Raw genomic sequence first — 20,681 nt, 5'->3', positions numbered from 1 at the left:
AATTCTTTTGTTGTCTTCCATCATTATAAGACATTGTCAACCTTTGATGTCGAAAGTTAGCTCATTCCCTCAAAGAAGAAACATTCTACATAAAAAAAATAAAAAATTAGTCTTCAAATTCTTTCATATTTCATTATCTTGCTTTATATCAAATACTCCCAATTTTCATTGTCATATTTTATCTTCTTGATATTTGCATATTATCTTATATATAAAAAAATTTCATTAATTTTTTATTCTATTTCACTCCAAACCTCTTAATATAATAATAATTTTGAATAAATATTAGAATTGAAAAATACCTATTTATTAAAGGTAAATATTTTGATAATTAATAAATATTATTTATTTATTTTGAAAATGAAATTTTTAATTAAAAATCATAAAATTTACAAAATAAGAAAGGAGGATTAAATAAATTTGATATTTATGTAAAAAAATTTTGAGTTAAAATTGCAGGTGGGTTTTGAAAAGCAAATTTACAGCCCGCGAACGCTAAAAAGTGACCCGACTTTTTCATTCAAAAACTCGCGAGCGCAAGGCGCCCATGCATTCCATTGTCTTGTTGAGATTTGAACCGTCGACCTCTCTCTTAGAGTGAACGCCTTCGAAGTAAGTGCAGCTTAAAACTACATTTATAAGCATTAGAATGATTCTACTAAAAGCTGCGAGAATTTGTTGTATGATCATTCAGAATGAAGAATTTTTTTATTTTATCAAGTTATAAACTATAGTCAAATAAAAATTTAAATCAGTCTACTTATGGTTCCCATTATACAGAGACAAGGCATCGTTGAAGGTTGCTAGGGTTTGAACTCGATAAATAAGACGAAGTAAGCAGTTTTCCCCTCCATTTGTTTACAGCCCATTAGTCTTGTTTAAACATATAGACTTGCAGCATAATATAAATCATTTCAATTTCTGCTGCATGTCATTAACTGACAATGGATGGCAATGTTGATAAGTAGGCCCTTATTATTTGGTCTGGTGAAATGCCATTTTCCCGCTTATTGTGTCTTGTGGATTAAACCCTAGTTAAAAGCTCGAATGGAAAATTTCATGGTGTTTTTCTTTCCTTTTATTTTTTCGGAATTGCGAGTTATTGATAAATTCCATCTGTTTGATATTTTTAGTTTTTGTCTGGCATCTGGAAGAAAGCACAGAGAGAAAACACTAAACAAGAAAGTTAACTATATGCACGCTCCTCCCAATATACATAATCCATCATACCTTTCTCGACCCCGATTATCTGCCAAGTTTCTCACACAACCACCACAGGTATAACTAGCATCTTAATAATAAGGTTTAGGGTGTCCTCAAGATTCCAGCAAAGGCATGAAGGCCAACCATGGACACCTATCGATCAACTATACATGTAATGCAATAAGGGTTACTCATGTGATTGAAGTATGTACAGCCCTCATCCAGCAACGAGAACACAAACAAAGCTTACAATGACATCTCTTTGAGGCATTCTCTCTGAGGCATTTTGTCAAACAATTCAAGTGCGTTGTCTATGATTCCACATTTTGCATGCATGTCTACCAGAGCATTCCAACTACAATATCGTACAAAATCTCCCTACCATTATGTTTTGATGCGGCAAAAAAAATGGCTTAATACCTGCCATTTGCATTTGTTTGAAATTTTCCAAAGCCTTTTCAACACATCCAGTTTCTAGAAATCTTGTGATCATTACATTCCATGAGACGTCGTCTCTGAGGCATTTTGTCAAACAGTTCACGTGCAACTAATGAACTAGAAGCAATTAATAGTCTAAGTGATCGTTGTGGCCATTTTTCCACCACATAGCCACACCCTTGCATCAAGAATGTGGGCAATGGTATATAATCTTGTAAATTTAATTCTCTCTATACGTTTCAGACTGACAGACTAAATTTTTTTAATTGGATATACCTAAAACATACACCTCCAACACAATTTTTTTTTGGTCATATCTGCATGTCACACACACTTGATACCCATAACTGTTCCAAAGCTCCCATTTTTATCATAGGCAGGGAGGATGCTACCATGTTGGAGGGTGCAGATTTTTCTGTAAGTAAAAAGTAGTTATAGTTACATGGTTAGTGACTTGCTGTTTCTTTCCGGTATTTTTATTGCTTTCTATATATCTGGGCTAGAACTTGGAGACCTTTCCTAACCACTACACTTTGCATATTCTTAGGTAAAAATTAGTAATGCATTGAAACATCTTAAGAACATTTTGTATATTCTACATTGATGAATTCTTTTCCTAAATCTATGGGTGATTACATACAACACTTGCAACAACTATTTAAAAATATAAAATCTAATTACAAATAAATCATCTATTTAAAAGTATCTTCCAATCATAGAATGACAAGAGCTTCATAGTTGACATTATGATTTCTATTCTTGAAATTTAGACGATCTCAATCTTAATCTTACAATTAAATAAAAATCATATCTGTGAAAGACACAAATACAATTAAAAACTCAAATAATGAAAGCTCATCTTGATATTCTTAAAAGAATCATATACATATTTAAAAAAAAGGCAATTACAATGACTGAAAACAAAGTAAATAAGAAAGACACTGATATTCTCTACACTTCTGAATAAACAAAACCGCAATTTTAAATGAACAATATCCAAACTCCAGGCCAACTTTTGTAGGAAAAACTTATTCCATAGATCCCAAGAGTTTGCTCCAGATAAAGCACGAGCACAAGCAGCTAATAAGGGAGTGGTGATATTTGAAGACTCCTTTCTAGAAAAAAAAAATGATGCTCTAGTTATAGGATAACGTGGCAAACAGAACCACAATCTAGAGCATATATCTACGACATCGACATGCATTTGGGTGCTTTGGTAAATGGAAAAGTAAATGAAATTCCTATGACAAACTTCAGTGAAATACAATTCACAGTCTGATTTTTATTTCAAATATGCTTTGGTAGACATGTAGACATGCATGCAAAGTGCAGCAGCGCACTATAATAAAAAATGCAGAAGAGGTGGCAAAACAGAGCAGAACAAAATAGAAAATAATTGCAATTGTTTTATGTTCAGCCAATAAATTACGAAGTCTATTGTTTACGAAACATATATTCTCTTAAACCTATTTTCATGGTGGGCTAGGTGCAAATGATAATTTTGTTTATAGGTTAATCTAGGTTTTATGCATCCTTCAAATAGATAAAACTTCACAATGCATGATCCAAAAATTAGCATGATGTGTGCTATCGCTGCAAATTTTATTCAAAAATTATTGTCCACTTCCAAACAAATAATGCTCTCAGCCAATGATCTCTATGTCTGTGAACAATCTTGACTACATAGCTAAGGCTGCCGACATGTATTTATCGATGTGGTGCCTATATGTTTAGGTGACCATAACAGAAGTCTAGAAAAATATACTAAAATCAGTCATAAGCTTCAAATGCAGTTAAAAAGATAATGTGGAGAAGGCTTGTACTTAAGATAGTCCGACAAGAAATTCTCCATTCCTTTCGTATAAGTATGAACTGGAAGCTGGTACCAGGTTCAGAACATGTCATCTCACTTTCTACCTTAGGAGTGGATTGATTGGGCTTGAAGTGCTCTATAGCCCTGTTGTAGAAGATTGATCCTCCCAGACCAATCTCCAATACCATTTATCCTTTTCTCTTTCAGGAAAAATCTCATTCAACAGTCTCTGATGGCAAAGTTAAGGTAAAATGGTCCCTCTGTTCAGCATCGCAAACCATGTTAGCAATTAGCCAAACAACACGGGTGATCAGCTGTGATCTACAATCTGTTAACAATCACAATATATTCCTTGTTATGCCTTAAGTTTTCCAATCTCATACCTCCTGATGCGAATGCATGAGAAGTCATAAAAAAATACTATACCCAGCCAATACTGAATATTTGCCAGATCCTTTAAACCGCCATTTCAGATAGTAGTTAGCTTTTTCTTTACCTAAAGAATATTCTAAAACTGATTTGGGCTTTTCTTGACTCAGAGATTCACTCCCTATAATTGCCAAGTCTCCTAGTTATCCTTCACTTTATGACCCCAAGCTTCCATCGGTGTTGTCTAAATGAAATCCAAACATGGATGAAGCTGAAAAGGATGGTCCTTGATCCAAAATCCTCCAAAAGACTGTCTTTTCTCCATTGTGGATTTTCCAGAATATATCTTTCAGAAGAAGAAAGTGGGGCTCCACACATTATTCCAAATAGCCGATCCTTTGACCAGTTACATCATGGTAAAGAGTTTTTGTGGTTTGTCATTCTAGATATATTTGATAAATTTGTCAACTTCAGTCCTTGTGCCTTTTCTTGAAGGTTCTCCAGGTAAGCTTCCCAATTATAATATGAAATTATAATAAAAATAATAAAGAATAGTGAAGGGATATTTTGAAGAGTTATGACCGTTGAAGAAAATTCTATTTAAAGGAGGCCAAGAAAGGAGAAAGGATCATTATGGAAAATATGTTTTATATCTGGTTTTTATTCCTTTTTGAATGTAGAACGTGGTTTAACACGTAGAGGATGAAACCACTCAGAGGCCAGAGATTTAAGGACAAAAACTCTTAATTTCTCTTGCCCAGTTAGGGTGCGAAATCCCCAAACTTGAGAGAGAAATTTATGAAACATTTCAAGACAATTAACAAGTAAAGAAGCTATAGATTGGACAACAGAATATAAGTTTTATATTTTCAAATTTGTATTAAGCTTTAAATTCAAAGTTAAGAATGATCAAAGTTAAAAGTTTGAAGTTAAATTAATATTTATAATTAATTATGCAAGTATTATTGTAACTGTGAAATATCTATTTAAGGCAAAAATGAAGAATTTTTAAAAAGGGACATTACAAATGGTATCAGAGCAATAGTCTTGAACTCTTGCTCTTGCCAGCCTGCCGGTCTAAATCAAGTTTATGTAATGGAAAGAAAAGACTAGAGGCAACATTACAAGATGCTGCAACCAGATTAGAGAGAATAAGATGGCCAATCGAGAGGAAGTTTGGGAGAATGAGTGGAAGGCTTATATGCAAAGACACAAACAAATGACACAATTTCTCGTTCAAATGCTTAAGAATATGAACAATACAATTAATTCCCTCAGCCTGCTCGAACTTTTGGAGAAGATAGTAATTCAAATCACTCAGAATTGGAGCATAACAATAGAACTCCACTTGGATCACCACTCAGAATCACACAGACCACATTCTTACCTAGAGATCACTATTTCAAGCATGGCATGAGGGGGGTTGAATAGATCCATTATTGACAAACTAAAAATGATCTTTCACTTTAGGATATTGGAATTAAATGGTTTTAAGTTTGTGGGTTACAACTTAATTGTAACTTCTAACAGTGTACATATTTTTTTTTTAGTGTACTCAGCAAACATCATAAGTAATTTAGTTCTATAGAGATCTATATAAGGCACTCTAGGCTGCAATTGCTATTTATATTTCATCCCAATGATGGATCATGTGGCATGATAGAAAACATTGATTATGAAAATCTTATAAACCTTTTTTCTTCCAAAAGGCATTTTTTCTAATGTATGGAATGTGAAATTCCTAGATCTTTGTCTCCTTTTATTATAGTTTTTTTTCCCATAATGAAGATATTGTTTGATTATGTGCACTATTTTCTCTATTAAAGGCTCTAAATTCTGAAGGAGGGCCAATACCTCTAATGCTCATTGATAAGATCCTCATTGTCTGCTCACATGAAGGAAATATTATTATAGTTGGGGTTGATTGAAGACAAAGGATTACCTTCAATTGGAGCTCTATCTTGTTAGCATTTTTGTTCTCTCTTGGAGATTGTGGAGATCTTGTAATGTCCATTTTTAGCCATGGACAAACCTCAAGAAAAACCTAATTAGTATTTTTGTCAAACAATGCATCATGCCCAACAATAATGTGACACACAACAAACTATGCCATTTCTACATGCAATGCCACTCGGAATTGATGACATGGCAGTGAGTGCACAAGAAAGGGGAAGGTAAAATTAGAAGAGTGAATTCTTCCATGGGTGACGAGGAAAAAACATTAGGCAAGGAGATGCATCCATGAAATTATCTAATTGAAACACTAATAATAAATATTAATGAATCTTTATTAATCCTTTAACATGATAGCATGTAAATAAGTAACATGTTATGCACTTACCTTTTTCATAAGTTTGCCCAAAGTCAATTAACATGGAATCATTTTCTAAATCTAACCTTCCCAATGAGAGTATGGGAATGGAAACAAGTACTCATGTATCATTCATACATATACCCATAGCCTAGACAACCTTCTTAACAAGAGCATATAGAAAATATTTACATTTTATCTTACATTTTTTATTCTTTATTTACTTTCCCCATTTTTGGCTTACTTAAGATTATTGTTTTTCTATCATTCCCACAAGAGTTTGAGAGAGATATAGAGGCTAAAAAAATACTTATCATTTATCCTATAGAGTTATTGCCTACTTGACCCCTTTCGAAATTAACACATAATCTGTAGAAGTTGATGATCAACCACAGGAGCCAAGAACCATCTGCAAGCAAAACACCTCACACCAAGGAGATCAAGCAAAGATTGTATGCTCTATAATAACTAGAGAATTTTGTATTATTGCACAAAAGAATAGAAGATTCAATATTGAAGGTACACAATATTGGAGGTACAATTACAATGAATGAATGATTTGCTTTATAGAAAGCAAGAGATGCCTTAATCCTAAAATTAAAAGAACTAAAACAATGCAAAGTAGGAGCTAAATTAAGCTCAACTACAAACTAAAAAAAGCTAACTAGAAGTGCCTCTAAGTGAACTCAAACTAAAAAGTATAACACCTAGATAAAATAAAGCACATAAGATTAGCTTAAGTGAAAAAAGTAATAAAATGACTTAATTAATAAATAATTAGATAATTATCCTAAAATTACTCCAACACCCCCCCTTAGTATTAACTTAGGGATAAGCTAAAGAGCTAATTATGAATGCAAAATGCATGCATGAATGAGTCTTGAGAACTAATGCTTGATCAGGTACTCATTTACAAACCAATGCAAAGCAATGCAACTCACACCAATGAGGTCTCTCTAAAAGGAGAAAAACCACATGGGAAAAACCCCTTTCCAAAAACGAGAGATGCAATGAACTGAAAAAGATCTACGTGTAACTGAGATGGACTCCAAGTGGCCCCCCAAGTACAGAATTGGTCACATAAGTACAATGAATATCCCCCCCATAAGAGAGAGAATGAGGATAAGAATCCTCCCAATGTAGAAGTAGCTTCTATGTCAATGATGAATGCTTGAAGACAGAACATGATCCATTGCCTGCAAACAACATTTCTCCCCTTCGGACGAAACCAATCCATTGGAAATAGTAGAAGCGACTCCCATAAATTGGAAGATGTAGGAATCCAAATCTAAAAATATGATAATGTCTCAGAAAAGTGCTCGTGTTACCAACTCCTTACATGATGAAGATGCCACAAACCAATCAGGTACATGCCCAATCACAATAGATGGTGACAAACAAGGAACCAGTGGAATTGATTTTGAAAAAGCTCCAAAGACAAATATGATGTGTCAACAATTGTGCTATGACTGTCATCAAATAAGAGATAAATCCTCAAATGTGTCCTCCAAATTTGAAATATGAGACTCCACAAACAATGAAGTAATGTTTGTCAAATAGGAATCCCAATTAGGGAGACAAATGGATGAATTATCTTGCTTAACGGGAATTTGGGTTTCAATCAATGAAGGTACAACAACTGTCTTTGTTGGTGGAGAAGGAGCAACTTGAGATTTTAATGCACACTCAAGCAAGATTTGAAAAGCATTATGTGAGAAATTAGGACACATTTCATGTCCATCCTAATTGCTCCCACAATATTTACACCTACAACCCTTATACATGATTCACTCCACAAGATAATCTCCAAAAATGAGACAAACATAGTATCCCTCAATACAAATAGAGACCCGATTTGCATGCAGCCCAAAAAGGACAAGATTGAGATCTCTGTGTACCTGATGAAAATTCTGTAGAAAAGGACCTAATATTTGAATAGGGGACTCTTAGAGCTTTCCAACGATGTATGAAAGTCGAAAAATGGAGTTTGAATGTGCAAGATATGGCCCCAGAAGCGCAAAACTGAAGGCTGACTTTGGAGGCCTGGTGTAATGTCCCCAAATTTTGGCGAAATAAATTAATTATTTTAAAGTTGTCCAAATGAATTAAATATTAAAAGGATGACTTTATTTTAATTAATTTAATTAAAAATGACTTCAATAAAATAAGTATTATCAAAAGTCACTTAAATTAATAAGTCCTCCAGCTTGTTGGAGAAGCTCCATTACACGGTGATAATTAAATAAATGGGCAAAAAACTATGGTTGTGCTAAAAGAATTTAATTATTCGTTTGCCCTCGCTAAGAAGGGGCCACTTATCATTCCTAGTTGATATCATGGGGGTGCTTTGTTTAAATAAGAGACAATTAATTTTTTCCTTAAGTCACCTAAGTCAAAACATTATTAATTGGATGGCTAAACACATGGGCAAATTAAATATTAAAGCCTAATTTAAATCAGTTATTGTATGGGGTGGCAAGCACATATCTTTATAAACCAAAATGGAATATTAAATTCATACAGATTGGGTGGCAGAAATTGTGGATCACATAATTGATGGAAAAGGGCAGAAATAAAAAAAAGATCGGCCTTGGGAAAATTTACATGACTTTGATAATTTTTACAGATTTTCTCTCGAGTGGCGTAGCCTTGAGAAAGCTTTCCAAGACGAAACCCTTGGTGGTTGATCGACTTGGACGTAGCCCCAAGTCTTCTAGTTTTGTGATCACATTGCCAGATTTACAGGTTCGAATCCCAGGTTTTTGGTTAAGAAGAACAATAATATTTTTGAGGAATCGCAGCAATTGGTTCACAGCTTCAGTTTGCAAAGACAGAGGAAATTGCATTGGAATCATTCATCTATAGACAATCTGTATTTGGGCATTTTTTGGAATTGTTTGGCATTGGTCAGAACTTCTGGAGAATTTGGTGCAGGTTTATATCAGATTGTACAGGGCAGAAATTAATGTTATATGGCTGGAAAAACATTAATACAAACACAGATTTGTTCTAGAATCAAATCGGCTCAATTGGAGGAGGAGCGCTTGATGTAGGAGGTGTTTTTTGTGAGTTGGAAGTCGCCCAAATTATATCAGAATTTTATAGCAGCAAAGGGGAGCTCAATTACAGGTAGGTGGAACATGTTTAGATATTCAAACATTTAATTTGAATCGGTTTGTAATCACTGTCACACTTATATCAGATCTGATCAACATTGTAATCAGACCTTTTATTATGATAATAAAGGTATAGTTGGTGTTGGTTTTCTGGTCTTTGAATGCAAAGTTATTGGTTATGTTTCTTTTATAACAGCATATGTAGTTTAATGAAAAAATCATCTTTAACAATCATCAAAACCAAGCATTCACCTCAGAAATCAGAATACAGTGACATTGCTTGACAAGTGTTTGACGAAATGTCAATACTCCAAAATTAAAAAAAAATTAGGACAAAATTTATTAGGGATATTTCACCTGTTACAGAAAATTGTTGCAGAATCTGATCAAACCACTTGTAGAATAAGATCGATGCTGGAACCGGCTTTTCAACGATATCTCGTTTGCTTGATTTCGTCTCTGTATGACGAAGTTATGAGCAAAAACCATACGTTGCTTTTCAGAGCAAGGAAGCCAAAAATAGAGGAGGTTCGCTAAATTTAGCTAGGTGTTATTTTTAGTAAGTCTGCCATAAAAGGTAGGACAGGGCTGATGAACGTCAGCATGCTGTCAATAAAGGTACTCTAGTGCAGAAAAAAGTACGTGCCTTATTTGATTTGACTTTTTTTAAGAGTATTTTTAACCCTTCTAAAAATCAACACACCCCTTTTTCAAGAAAAAAATGACAATTAAAAGCGAGTGATGGAATTTTTTTGCGAGCCCGTATTTTTTTTTTAAGTGCCGTTTTTTTCTGATGCAGGTGCTGACATAGGTGGTACGGATCTATATAGAAATTCGTGCCACTAAGAAAAATTTGCAATTTTTTGCCCGATCTTCGTTTTTGACGATTTTGTAAGTGATCTTAAGGTTTTCGGGCCTATTGAGCACGATGGTGACCTACATTTTGTTCCAAAATGCCCCAATTTGCGTGCTCTTAGCAAATTTGATCCAAATTTTCAACTGCTTTGATTTTGATGAAACAATAGCCAATCCTAGGGTTTTTTGATGTCATGAACGCGATGGCAACCTCCGTTTGAGCCCAAAGTGCACAAAAAATTCACCTCAAGTTGGATCCCTCAAGCATGCAGACATGAACTTGACATAAAAAGCTTTGATACCATGTGGGAGCTAAGATTGCACTCTGATACCATGTAGAAGTTGATGATCAACCACATGAGCCAAGAATCATTTGCAAACAAAAGACGTATCACACAAAGGAGATCAAGTAAAGATTGTATGCTCTATAACAACCAGAGAATTTTGTATAATTGCACAAAAGAATAGAAGATTCAATATTGAAGGTACACAATATTGGAGGTACAATTATAGTGAATGAATGACATGCTTTATAGAAAGCAAGAGATGCCCTAATCCTAAAATTAGAGGAACTAAAGCAATGCAATGTAGGAGCTAAATTAAGTTCAACTACAAACTAAAAAAGCTAACTAGAAGTGCCTCTAAGTTTACTTAGACTAAAACAAGCATAACACCTAGGTAAAATAAAGCACCTAAGTTTAGCTTAAGTGAAAAAAGTAATAAAAAGACCTTAGTTATCCTAAAATTATTCCAACATAATCATTGTTAAGTTTTACCTTTCGAGAAGAATGTACAATAAGGAGGGATCATATCAACATACACATGTTAATCCACCCTTTCGACTTCTCTAACTTGTTTAGTTGAATGAGATCATTCATCCAAACACAAGTATAGGGTTAAAAGAGCATTTAGCATTGAAGGGTGATTTATGTTTTTATCACGCATGGCTCATTTCACATCAACTACTCATTTATCTCACCATCAACATACATGGATAGTAGGGAGAAAGAGTGAGTGAACTAAAGCACTTGTGTTCATTTCCAAATGCAATGATAAAATATAACTACTTACATTTGAAGGTGATAAGGTGAGAGATAGAGTGTAGTCAACAAAATAAGGGATCATCATCCATTTATTATGACATCCATTTTGTATAATAACATTACATTCTTTTTGTAGCAAATTCACAATTTTCACAACAATTATAAGTTTAGTTACAAGTAAATATAACTATTTATTATGTAAAAACATTCCAAGCAAGATAGAGTTTTGACGTCATATAATTAATCACCACTACAATTTAAACATAATTTGTCTATTATGAGAAGGTGTGCGCTTCTTATAATATATTTCAAATCTTATTTTTATAAAGTAACTCTAATTCTCAACCAATGTTCCTATTTATATTAGTCATTCTACGCATTGGCTAAATGCTTTGTCAATCAGTCAAAGGGTTTTAAATTTCATTTTAATTCATTTTCTCTCCTCACTTCTATGGGAAGTCGCACCCTCTCACAATGACTATCTTATACATAAAATTCAATCTAATAAAATTGGAGATATTACCAATTCTCTAGTAATTTCCAAGCTATACAAGGCTCATATAGTAACCTCTATTTTAATACCATTGTTTTTGATTAAGGATAAAACAGGTTTTGAAGGGACCCAAAACCCTCAGATTTTACCAGGATCTGGAACCCACAAAAAAAAAAAAACGCTGCCAAAGGATACAAACAAGGAAAATCAACAACCCAAACATAGCTAAACGGGCTAGCATCAACCAAACACCAGCCAAACACCAGCACAACCACAAATAGACTATGCCAACCAAACAAACAAAAGATAGCCATTACAAATCAGGTTGGCATCACCAACAAGACTACAACATCAAACTATAGCTTATAAAAGCAAATAATGAGGGTTTAACAAGCACCCTCAGCCTACTAGCAGGGAATTTCTCGGCTCCCTTAACTTGTGACAAAATCTCCGAGCAGCTAAAAGCTAGCCCAAACCTTAACCAAAAACAACCACAGTTTATACTGGGCCCTTGAAAACTGTCAGCATCCAACCAAACAAGATTCCACAAGATAAACATTAAGAGCTGAATAAAAACATGAGGTTTTTGAAAGGCTCCCTTGACCTTTGATTTGGGTTTTGTAATGGTTCCCAAAACCACTAGGATGAAGCCAACAACCTCAAAGCATTTGATAGCCACACCTTTAACAACAACGCACCTTTCCACATCAATAGGATTGGGACCCACCTCAATAGGGCCTAAAAAGATGGACACTGTCAGCAGAGAGAACAAAGCTTCAGACCATGAACCAAAGTCCAGCAACCAAGAGATGGAACCACAACGCTTTGCTAGACAGCTAGGTTTTAAAAAGGCTCCCAAAATCAAATGTTGAAGAAGAGGCTTGAACCAATCCAACTCCAAGCAGATAAGCTCAACCAAAATCTCCACCTCTATAGGAGAAAAGGGACTGAAACCCAGCAGCAAGGAGAGAGCAACAATCAATCATCCGGCCTCGAAAATAGGGCATCCAAAGCCCCCAACAGGATTTGTCCCCCCGAACTCAACCTACAACTTTTCCTTTCGGTAGAAGAATGATCCACCTCAATAGGACAGACTGAGAAAGGCCGAACAAAGAAATCATGAACATATCCAGAAACTAGGGTCAAACAGACCCCCCAAACAAAACACCCCTGCAACAACACAACCCACAACAAGGGCTGAAGATGAGCATCCAAAGCACAACCTGAGGAGATATAAAAACCACCAAAAAACCTTAGCAATGGTGAAGAAGGAACAAGGTTGTTAGAAAAGGCCCTCAAATAGATCATCAAAAAAAGCACCCAGTTCGGGCTTAAAAAGCTTTCACGCAGCCCTCTGAAGAAAAGAGGGATCGGAGAAAAGCTAGAACAAGACAACCCCAAACCCTTCAAAACTACCCAAAGCTTAGGAAAAACGACAAGCCCTAAGAAGAGCCAGCCATCGAAGACTCCACCTGGATCACAGATCTCCCCCCCACCCCAAGACAACAAGAAGAGGGATGAAGGCACGCAAAAACCACCATCTCTGTCTGTAGACGCAACAATGAGGGCCCATCCACACCCAACATGGGCCAGCCGCACAACGCCAATCACTTGAAGCAGAGCCCCGTCCTCAGGGGAACCGACAATAGTCAGCATAGAGTCCGCATCAGCCACAACCCCCTCCTTGCACAACACCGTAGCAAAACCAGGAAACGCCGTAGAGCCCAAAGATAAATGCAGACCCACGATATGACAGGGCTGTCCAAATGCGCACAACACTACAAACGCCCCTCCATCCCCATCGTCTTCTAAATTAGTCTCCTCCACCCTTGAGGAAACCCTAGCCCCTCCACAACTGCTTCTCCCGCCTTCGCTCATCTTCTTAGATCTTATCAATAAGTTAGAATCACCGTTCCATATTCTTTTATTTTAATACCATTGTTTAATGGTATGCATTAATGCATTAGTGTATGACATGTTGCTAAATCAATCTTCTTACTTAGATTTCAATTTTATTTCTTAATTCTCCTAGCATGTTCTATAAGAAGTTGTATCAAAATAATTATAACATATTACAACTCATTTATTTTGAATCTAGGATCTTGTTGTAACCACTTTTCTTAATTATGACTTGATCCCTTTCTTCATTGTAACCAAAATAGGCTTTTATATTCACACTCTCAATTACAAGAATACACTAGATTTCCTAGTCCCTCAATACAATTATCATCTATTCTCACTCATTTATCCTTAAAGATGTGCCTCAATTTTTTAGTCATCCATTGACATTGATATCTCATTATGTTCTATTATCTTAATAAGGGTTTCCTTCTTTCACCACTACATGATGATTCTATTGGTAATCCATCACTAATTATATTACTAATACAAATGTATCTGGTTTCAAATCACTTATCACAAATAAACTTAATCCAAGCAATTTCAAATATGAAAGTTCAAAGAAACCTACCACCTAATGCCAATATATGATGTCAATGGTCTAAACACTCAGCAATACAACTTCATTAACTTTGCTAATGAATTAAGTTATCCTATTTAGGTGATGATTATTCCAAATTATTAATGGAGGTGATGATGGATTCCAACTTATGGATTTCATTTATTTATTCACCTAATTAGAGTTTGATTAGTATTGTAGTCATTTAGGTCAAGCAAACAATTGTCAACTCAGCCAATAACTCTAGTCCAATCCTCATAGCCATAATTTCAATTCTGAAATAGTATATCCAAACAATACTTGAATCCAACTTGGCTTACTAGACAATTGTTCAGGGTTTGACACAAATGTGCACACAATGAGATAAATTTGATTTGTTGACACCATTGACTGAAATGCCCAATTACATGCCTACATATCCACACGAACACAATTAAACTCATAATTCTATTATATCCTTCTCACATTAAGCATGACAATCCTTTTTTCCTAATTAATATTATTAACAACTAAATTATAAATTCATATTTTTCATACCTAGCTAGTTTTCTAGGACATTGTATTCACGAAATATATCACATTCAAACAAGAAAAACAAAAGCTATCTTACATGCAAAGGGTACCGTGTATTTGGTGGCTTGCTATGTTTATTCAAATTACATTATTCAACAAAATTTAACAAAAGAAGTTTAAAATATATAAAATAGAAAGTAAGAGTGGTTCACAAACCCTACAACAAGTAACTCACAGTAAATTTTAGTAGATTTGACTTCTTTCTCCAACTATTTTATTTCTTCCTATTACTATTTGTGGATGCTCTACTTAAGTGTTAATCATTTCAATGATCAAATAGTCAAAAACAATTTTGTATTATGTTGACAAACAAAGTGCTAAATAGTTGTCCAATTTTTTTATTTGCAACAATTTACCTTTAATTATCAAACCCTTTTAATGTTTAAGAATAGCTTGTGGGGGAGAGGTTAAGCATACCAAAACTAATGTGTTCCCGATAGAGATGAGAAAGTGTCCAAGCATTAATTCTATTATAATCAATGTATGTAACATTGGTGCTGCCCAGGTCCATTACAAGGAGATTCCTTGCCATTCTCATCAATTGTGCATACACTCCCAACATTGTGGCTGTTGGAATCATAATTTCAACTTTCTTTGCAACTTGTTCAATGGCGCTTGCATCATCTTCTAAGAATGCATGAGGAACAGCCACTTCTATGTTTAGGTGTTCATTTCTCCCATCGCCAATGGGATGAAGAAGCCACTAGGCATCCTTGGATTATTCTAGAGCATGAAGAGTCTCGAGCCAAGCCTGTTTGGGCTTTGTATGCTTGCTTGTGAAGATGCAATGCAAGAGATGTTACTATTGATATTTATCTGGCAATGCATTGATAAGGAATAAAATAGTAGTTAGTAGTAATAATTCAACACGACCCAATATCAGTCATTTGCTTCATTGTAAGTCTTTATTGCATTCTAACATAACAATTGCAACACAAACAATCACAGCATTGCAATTGCAAAATACCATACTCATTAAGTATCAAGCTGTATGATCTTTCCTTTAGAATTTTCATACATCATTAGCATTTCGTAATCATTTTGCAAGCACATCTTTCTTTACACTTTACAATGATTTTTTTGATTATTCACAATCTTCTGTTATCATAGCTTTCGTATGTTAATCCTTATCCAAATTCATCAAGTAAGGAGTCAAGCAAGCATGCCTACAAGTAAGCATTACTACAAGATATCTAATTTTGATACTTTGCTATCAACTTTAAGCAACAGAATGATCACAAGATAAGGAAGCAATTTAAAGCAATTAGGATCCAATTTACCGATGAGAACCAATAAAAATAAATATCCACAAGAATACAGTTATTGCACATGCATGTGCAGCAGGCAAGACCCGCAAAAGAAATTCCCAGAGCTCTCAGTGTTGCAACTGGTCTCTGATATATTCCAGAGATTGGCTAGGGGATTGCATGATATAATTGTCTTGATAATGGTAGGTTTGGCAGTTTAAAGGTATATTTCTGTACTGAATCTTTAGCAGATACAATCAGTGAAAGAAAGTTTATATGTAGAGAATGGCTTCCCTAAAAGCTCCCAGGTACATGTTTTCTCAGCTTCATTACTACAAAATGATGAATCAGCATTGAGATAGGAGAGGGAAGTAGATCTCTTTCCACACAATAGAAGAAACTCTATTTACATTCCACCTTTTGTATAAATGCTTTGGTTATAATAATCCATTGTAAGATTCTTTGATATAATGTTAAGGATTACCTGAAATAGAATGACGGCATGAAGACTGTTGAAGTTTTTTGAGTTAAAGAAAAATACTGATCGTTTGGCAGTCTGTGAATGTATCTATAAAGAGGTCTAAAATGATTGATGCTCTGTTAAAATAAAATTATTAGGCTTCTGGGATTTTTGTTGAAAAGAGCTAGTTCTTAATTCAATATAAACATCTGTCTTTTTGCATTAGGTAATATGTATTAAATGGCTAGCTATTGTCACATGGGCAGTTACAAGGCCTCAAGATCTTTGTGAATTTGTGTTTATGCCTGGTTTAATTTAATGCATATTTGCTTTTTTCTTTCAATTTTTTTTTGATTAAGATAGACAATGAAGCCAGTGCACTGCACCATCTAATATGCTTTGCATCATTTGCAGGAGGAATCAGGATGAAGGTCAAAATTCTCCGTATCCTTTATTACAATAGGGAAAGTTGTTTGTCCTCTAGCAGTACTGAAAAACTTTTCATTTTACTATAAGTGTAAATGTGCGATGGGTATCCTGGAATACTTTCTTAACTCATTGACTTGTGGCAATTTTGCCTTGGACATCAATGATCAGAGTATATTCTCTCTCTCCTTTTCTGTGTTTAATTTGTTCACCTGCTCTAACACACCACAATTATATATGCACATGAAGAAATGCCACCAAAAATGGTGATCTATGTATTCACTTCCTTTTTGTGCACATACATTTTAATAATAAATGTCTAGTCCACTTCTCACAGATGTAAATGTTAAATTGCATCTTGGTAAATTTTACATTGCAGTTTAATTAGTCAAAAACATATGCATACATGTATACAAATCTGTATTTCATATCTGTGTATGCCACAATTTATGTGGTAGGTTGTATCTGTTATAAGAGGTTCTGCAGAATAACAGTAGTAGTAATAAAATTATAAAATTGTTTTGAATCTACAAGGCATACATGGTGTTGTGACCATTTCACACATCGCACCATCACAAATGGGGGCCCCTCTTTTAATTTCATGTTTTAGGAGTTTGTTAGGTTAGATTGATAGGAGCGATCCTTTTAGAATGAGCAAGTTTGAGTTGATCTCACATTCGACATTTTGAAGGTCAAGGATTCACATAATTCGCTGGCTTTGATTGAAATAAGGTACAAATTTGGCTAAGGCAAGTTGCTTTTGGAGGGTAAACATTCTAAGTTTGCATGTTGGAGGGCAGTCATTGACCCCTCAAAAGTGTGACTTAAGCATTCAGGCACAGTCATTGACCCCCCAAAAGTGCGACTTAAGCATTTCAGTCACTGTCATTGACACCTTGAAACAGCGACTTAAGCTTTTGAGCGACTTCCTTTGCCTCCTTGAGGCAGCGACCTAAGGTTCTATTTTATTTCCTTTGCTGATCAGGATCAACAAGTTGAGCAATTCCATCTCCAATCAAGCTTCCAATGGACATCTTAGGCATTTTGAATTGCACTTCCTTTGACCCCCTGAAAGTGCAACTTAAGGGTTTGGGTCATTTCCTTTGCCATGCCAAAAGTGCGACATAAGGATCATGCCATTTCCTTTGTCATGTCAAATGTGTGACTTTAGAATTAAACGATTTCCTTTGACCCCTTGAAAGTGCGACTTAAGGATAAAGGTGATTTCCTTTGCTAGGTGAAAAGTGCGACTTAAGACATGAATCACTTCCTTTGACATGCTGTTTGTGCAACTTAAGAGTTGAAGGATTTCCTTTGCTACCTTGAAAGTGTGATTTAAGGGTAACCAATTGTCATTGACATATCAAATCAGCGACTTAAGGAAGATGTTTTTGTAAAAGGATGCATTGAATGGGCCCCACAACTTGGAAGGAAAGACGTTTTATTTGAATTTAAATTTGATGATTCAAGTCGGCCTTATAAGTTTTAATTGCAAAACATTTAATTATGTTGGCCTTGTGATGAACTATCACACCTTTCCAAGCGAGTATAAAGTTATGTTTGATCATTTCGTTTGATCAAACTAAAATCGATTTTGCATCAGCTATATTGGAGATAGCAACATTGTTTCCTTCAAACATCAACAAGTTGATCAAACAGGGAATTTTGAAAGCAAGTCTATCACCTCTACATCAGCGATTATATGAGTTCCAGGCCTTTGACATGAGCGAAGCCTTAGGAGAAAGCAATTTTGTTTAAAAGAGCAATCTATTCAGAGATTACCAGCCCATTTTAATCAGTTTGCAGGTCTGAGACAAGCACATTTAATCATTCTTTCTAAGAAATCAGACTTTGTTCAACGCTGTTGTACCTTATTGCTTATCACTTTTGATCAAAGGAGGCTTTAATTCATTGCATAGCAATCATCTAAGTGTATTTCAAGGCATAATTCGTTGATTAAGATGGTTATGTTAAGGTTTTGTAAACTAGGGTTTTGGCATAGACACCTAGGGTTTTAAGCATAATTGGGATTTTGATGAATTATCAGCTCTACAGCTGAAATTCTTAGCTTAGGTGATTGATTTCCACTTACAAGCATTCATACCATTTCAATAGACTAACTTGGACAAGTCTCACAGGTAGAACATGGCAAGATCATGACTTCTCTCATCAAGGAGGACTCAAAGTGAGAGGCTATGGAGTCCAAGATTGTATCATTCTAGGGCAACGTAGGAGATATCAACCTCGTCCAAATCAACATGAAGAAATTTCAAGGACTGTTGTATACCACCAAGCCTTTTGGATACTCCAAGATGATGATTGAGAGCGGAATAGTGAAAGCAACAGGCTTCCCTCCAGCTATGCAATGCAATGAGTTGATGGTTGAGTGTGCCAAGCACTATGATACAAGCAAGAGGACGATAGTGGCACCGAATGGCAGAGAACTTGCCTACCTTTCTGAGGAAGCTATTAGTGAAGCCTTCCATATACCTAAATTCAACAACATGATCTACAAGAGCAAGGAGGCAGCACAGGCGTTCTATGATGATGATCCTACCAATGCCTACGCATAATCAACAAGTACTGGCTATTGAAGAGCAGGCCTAGCTTATCCAAGATACCTACCAAGCTCCATAGAATTGACTTCAATGAAGAATTCAGTGATTTGATGATTGATGGTGAAGCTCTTGGGCCAATGACATGCTAGAGGGCAGGAGCCAATTTATTACAGCTGTTGTAATGCTGTCATGATATATTTTACAGTCATTTTTTAATGTTGTGAACATTTTCTTTTTAAAACATTATTAAAAATTCCTTTTTCTAGGGGATGCCTGGCTGTCCCCGGGATGGTTGAGGGGTGTTTGAGACATCCCCAGCCGCCTTGGGGAAGACCAAGCGCCCTTTATGTGTTTCTTGCCATCCCTGATTTTAGGGATGTGTTTTGAAATGTTTCCAAATTTTCAAAAACAACAATGTCTCCAAAAATATGCAACAAAAAATTCTGAAATTTATTTGTAAATAAATAACCCTTCAATAAACCAGATCTAGACTCAGAATATTTATCTAATTTTTTTTGTTAATTTAAAGAAATTTTTGAATATTTTTGAGTATGAAGAAGTTACTGAAAACACTCTAAATCTGCCCAGAATTTTGAGAAATAACTTACATTAATTTTTTCTTATTTTTCGAGGTGAATAAGACCAGTAGTATGTAGATTTATGCTCAAATACTTCAGAAATGCCTTCGAAACCCTACCCGCCCTTGCCAAAACCCTCAGAAAACCAGCTCTGGGTCTCACAATGACGTCTCACTTGTCGTTTCAGATGTTAGCTTCAATGATTCTCAAAACCATGCAAAAATATTGCTGTAGGTTGTCCAAATCTGCTCTTGATAACTCTGAATCACACCTTCAAAATGGCCTCCAAAGCTTATAAGGAAATGTCTCTCTAAAATAGTTTCTTGAAACTCTGCTTCTATCGAGAAAAGAGCTACCGCCTGTTGCTTCTTATTGGTCCATGTGATTGTACCTGTGCCATGATTGAAGACATATCCAGAAGTAGACTTCTTGTCATCAACAAAACTTGCCCAATCTAAGTCTGTAAAACCAATCAGCTGAGGATCTTTGTTTTTTAATTGTAGAGAATGCCTAAGTCAAGCGTTCTTTTCACATATCTCAGTATATGCTTCATTGCAACCCAATGTTGTGCCTTAGGGGTTGTCATGAAGAGATGTAGCTCACGACATAACTTGGATCAGGTCTAATGGCTCAAAGATAGATGAGACTGACAACTAGTTGCCTGAATGCTAATGCATTCACCACTGGTGAATTTGATAGTTTCAGCCCTTTCTTCATAGGTGTAGATGAAGGTTTGCAGT

The 20,681-nt window shown here is 35.2% G+C and overlaps 1 protein-coding gene across 2 annotated transcripts in view; it reads left to right on the top strand.

Moving 5' to 3' along the window:
* Window positions 1–469: 469 nt before the first annotated feature.
* The window catches only part of LOC131043543 (anaphase-promoting complex subunit 11), a 45,922-nt gene continuing 25,710 nt past the window's right edge, over window positions 470–20,681 (top strand). The window contains exons 1-4 of one of the 2 annotated variants that reach the window (XM_057976757.2): window positions 470–612; window positions 781–833; window positions 16,794–16,823; window positions 16,977–17,071. In XM_057976757.2, the coding sequence (XP_057832740.1) occupies window positions 17,043–17,071 (29 nt within the window). In that variant the 5' untranslated portion in view covers window positions 470–612; window positions 781–833; window positions 16,794–16,823; window positions 16,977–17,042. Of the gene's footprint in view, window positions 613–780; window positions 834–16,793; window positions 16,824–16,976; window positions 17,072–20,681 lie in introns of those variants that run through there. The other variant, XM_057976756.2, reaches the window with a different exon arrangement.

This window comes from Cryptomeria japonica, chromosome 2 (genome assembly GCF_030272615.1).
Source record: "Cryptomeria japonica chromosome 2, Sugi_1.0, whole genome shotgun sequence".
NCBI classification, from domain to species: domain Eukaryota; kingdom Viridiplantae; phylum Streptophyta; class Pinopsida; order Cupressales; family Cupressaceae; genus Cryptomeria; species Cryptomeria japonica.
The sequence above is the reverse complement of the archived record's forward strand: the minus strand, read 5'-3'. Positions and strand labels throughout refer to the sequence as shown.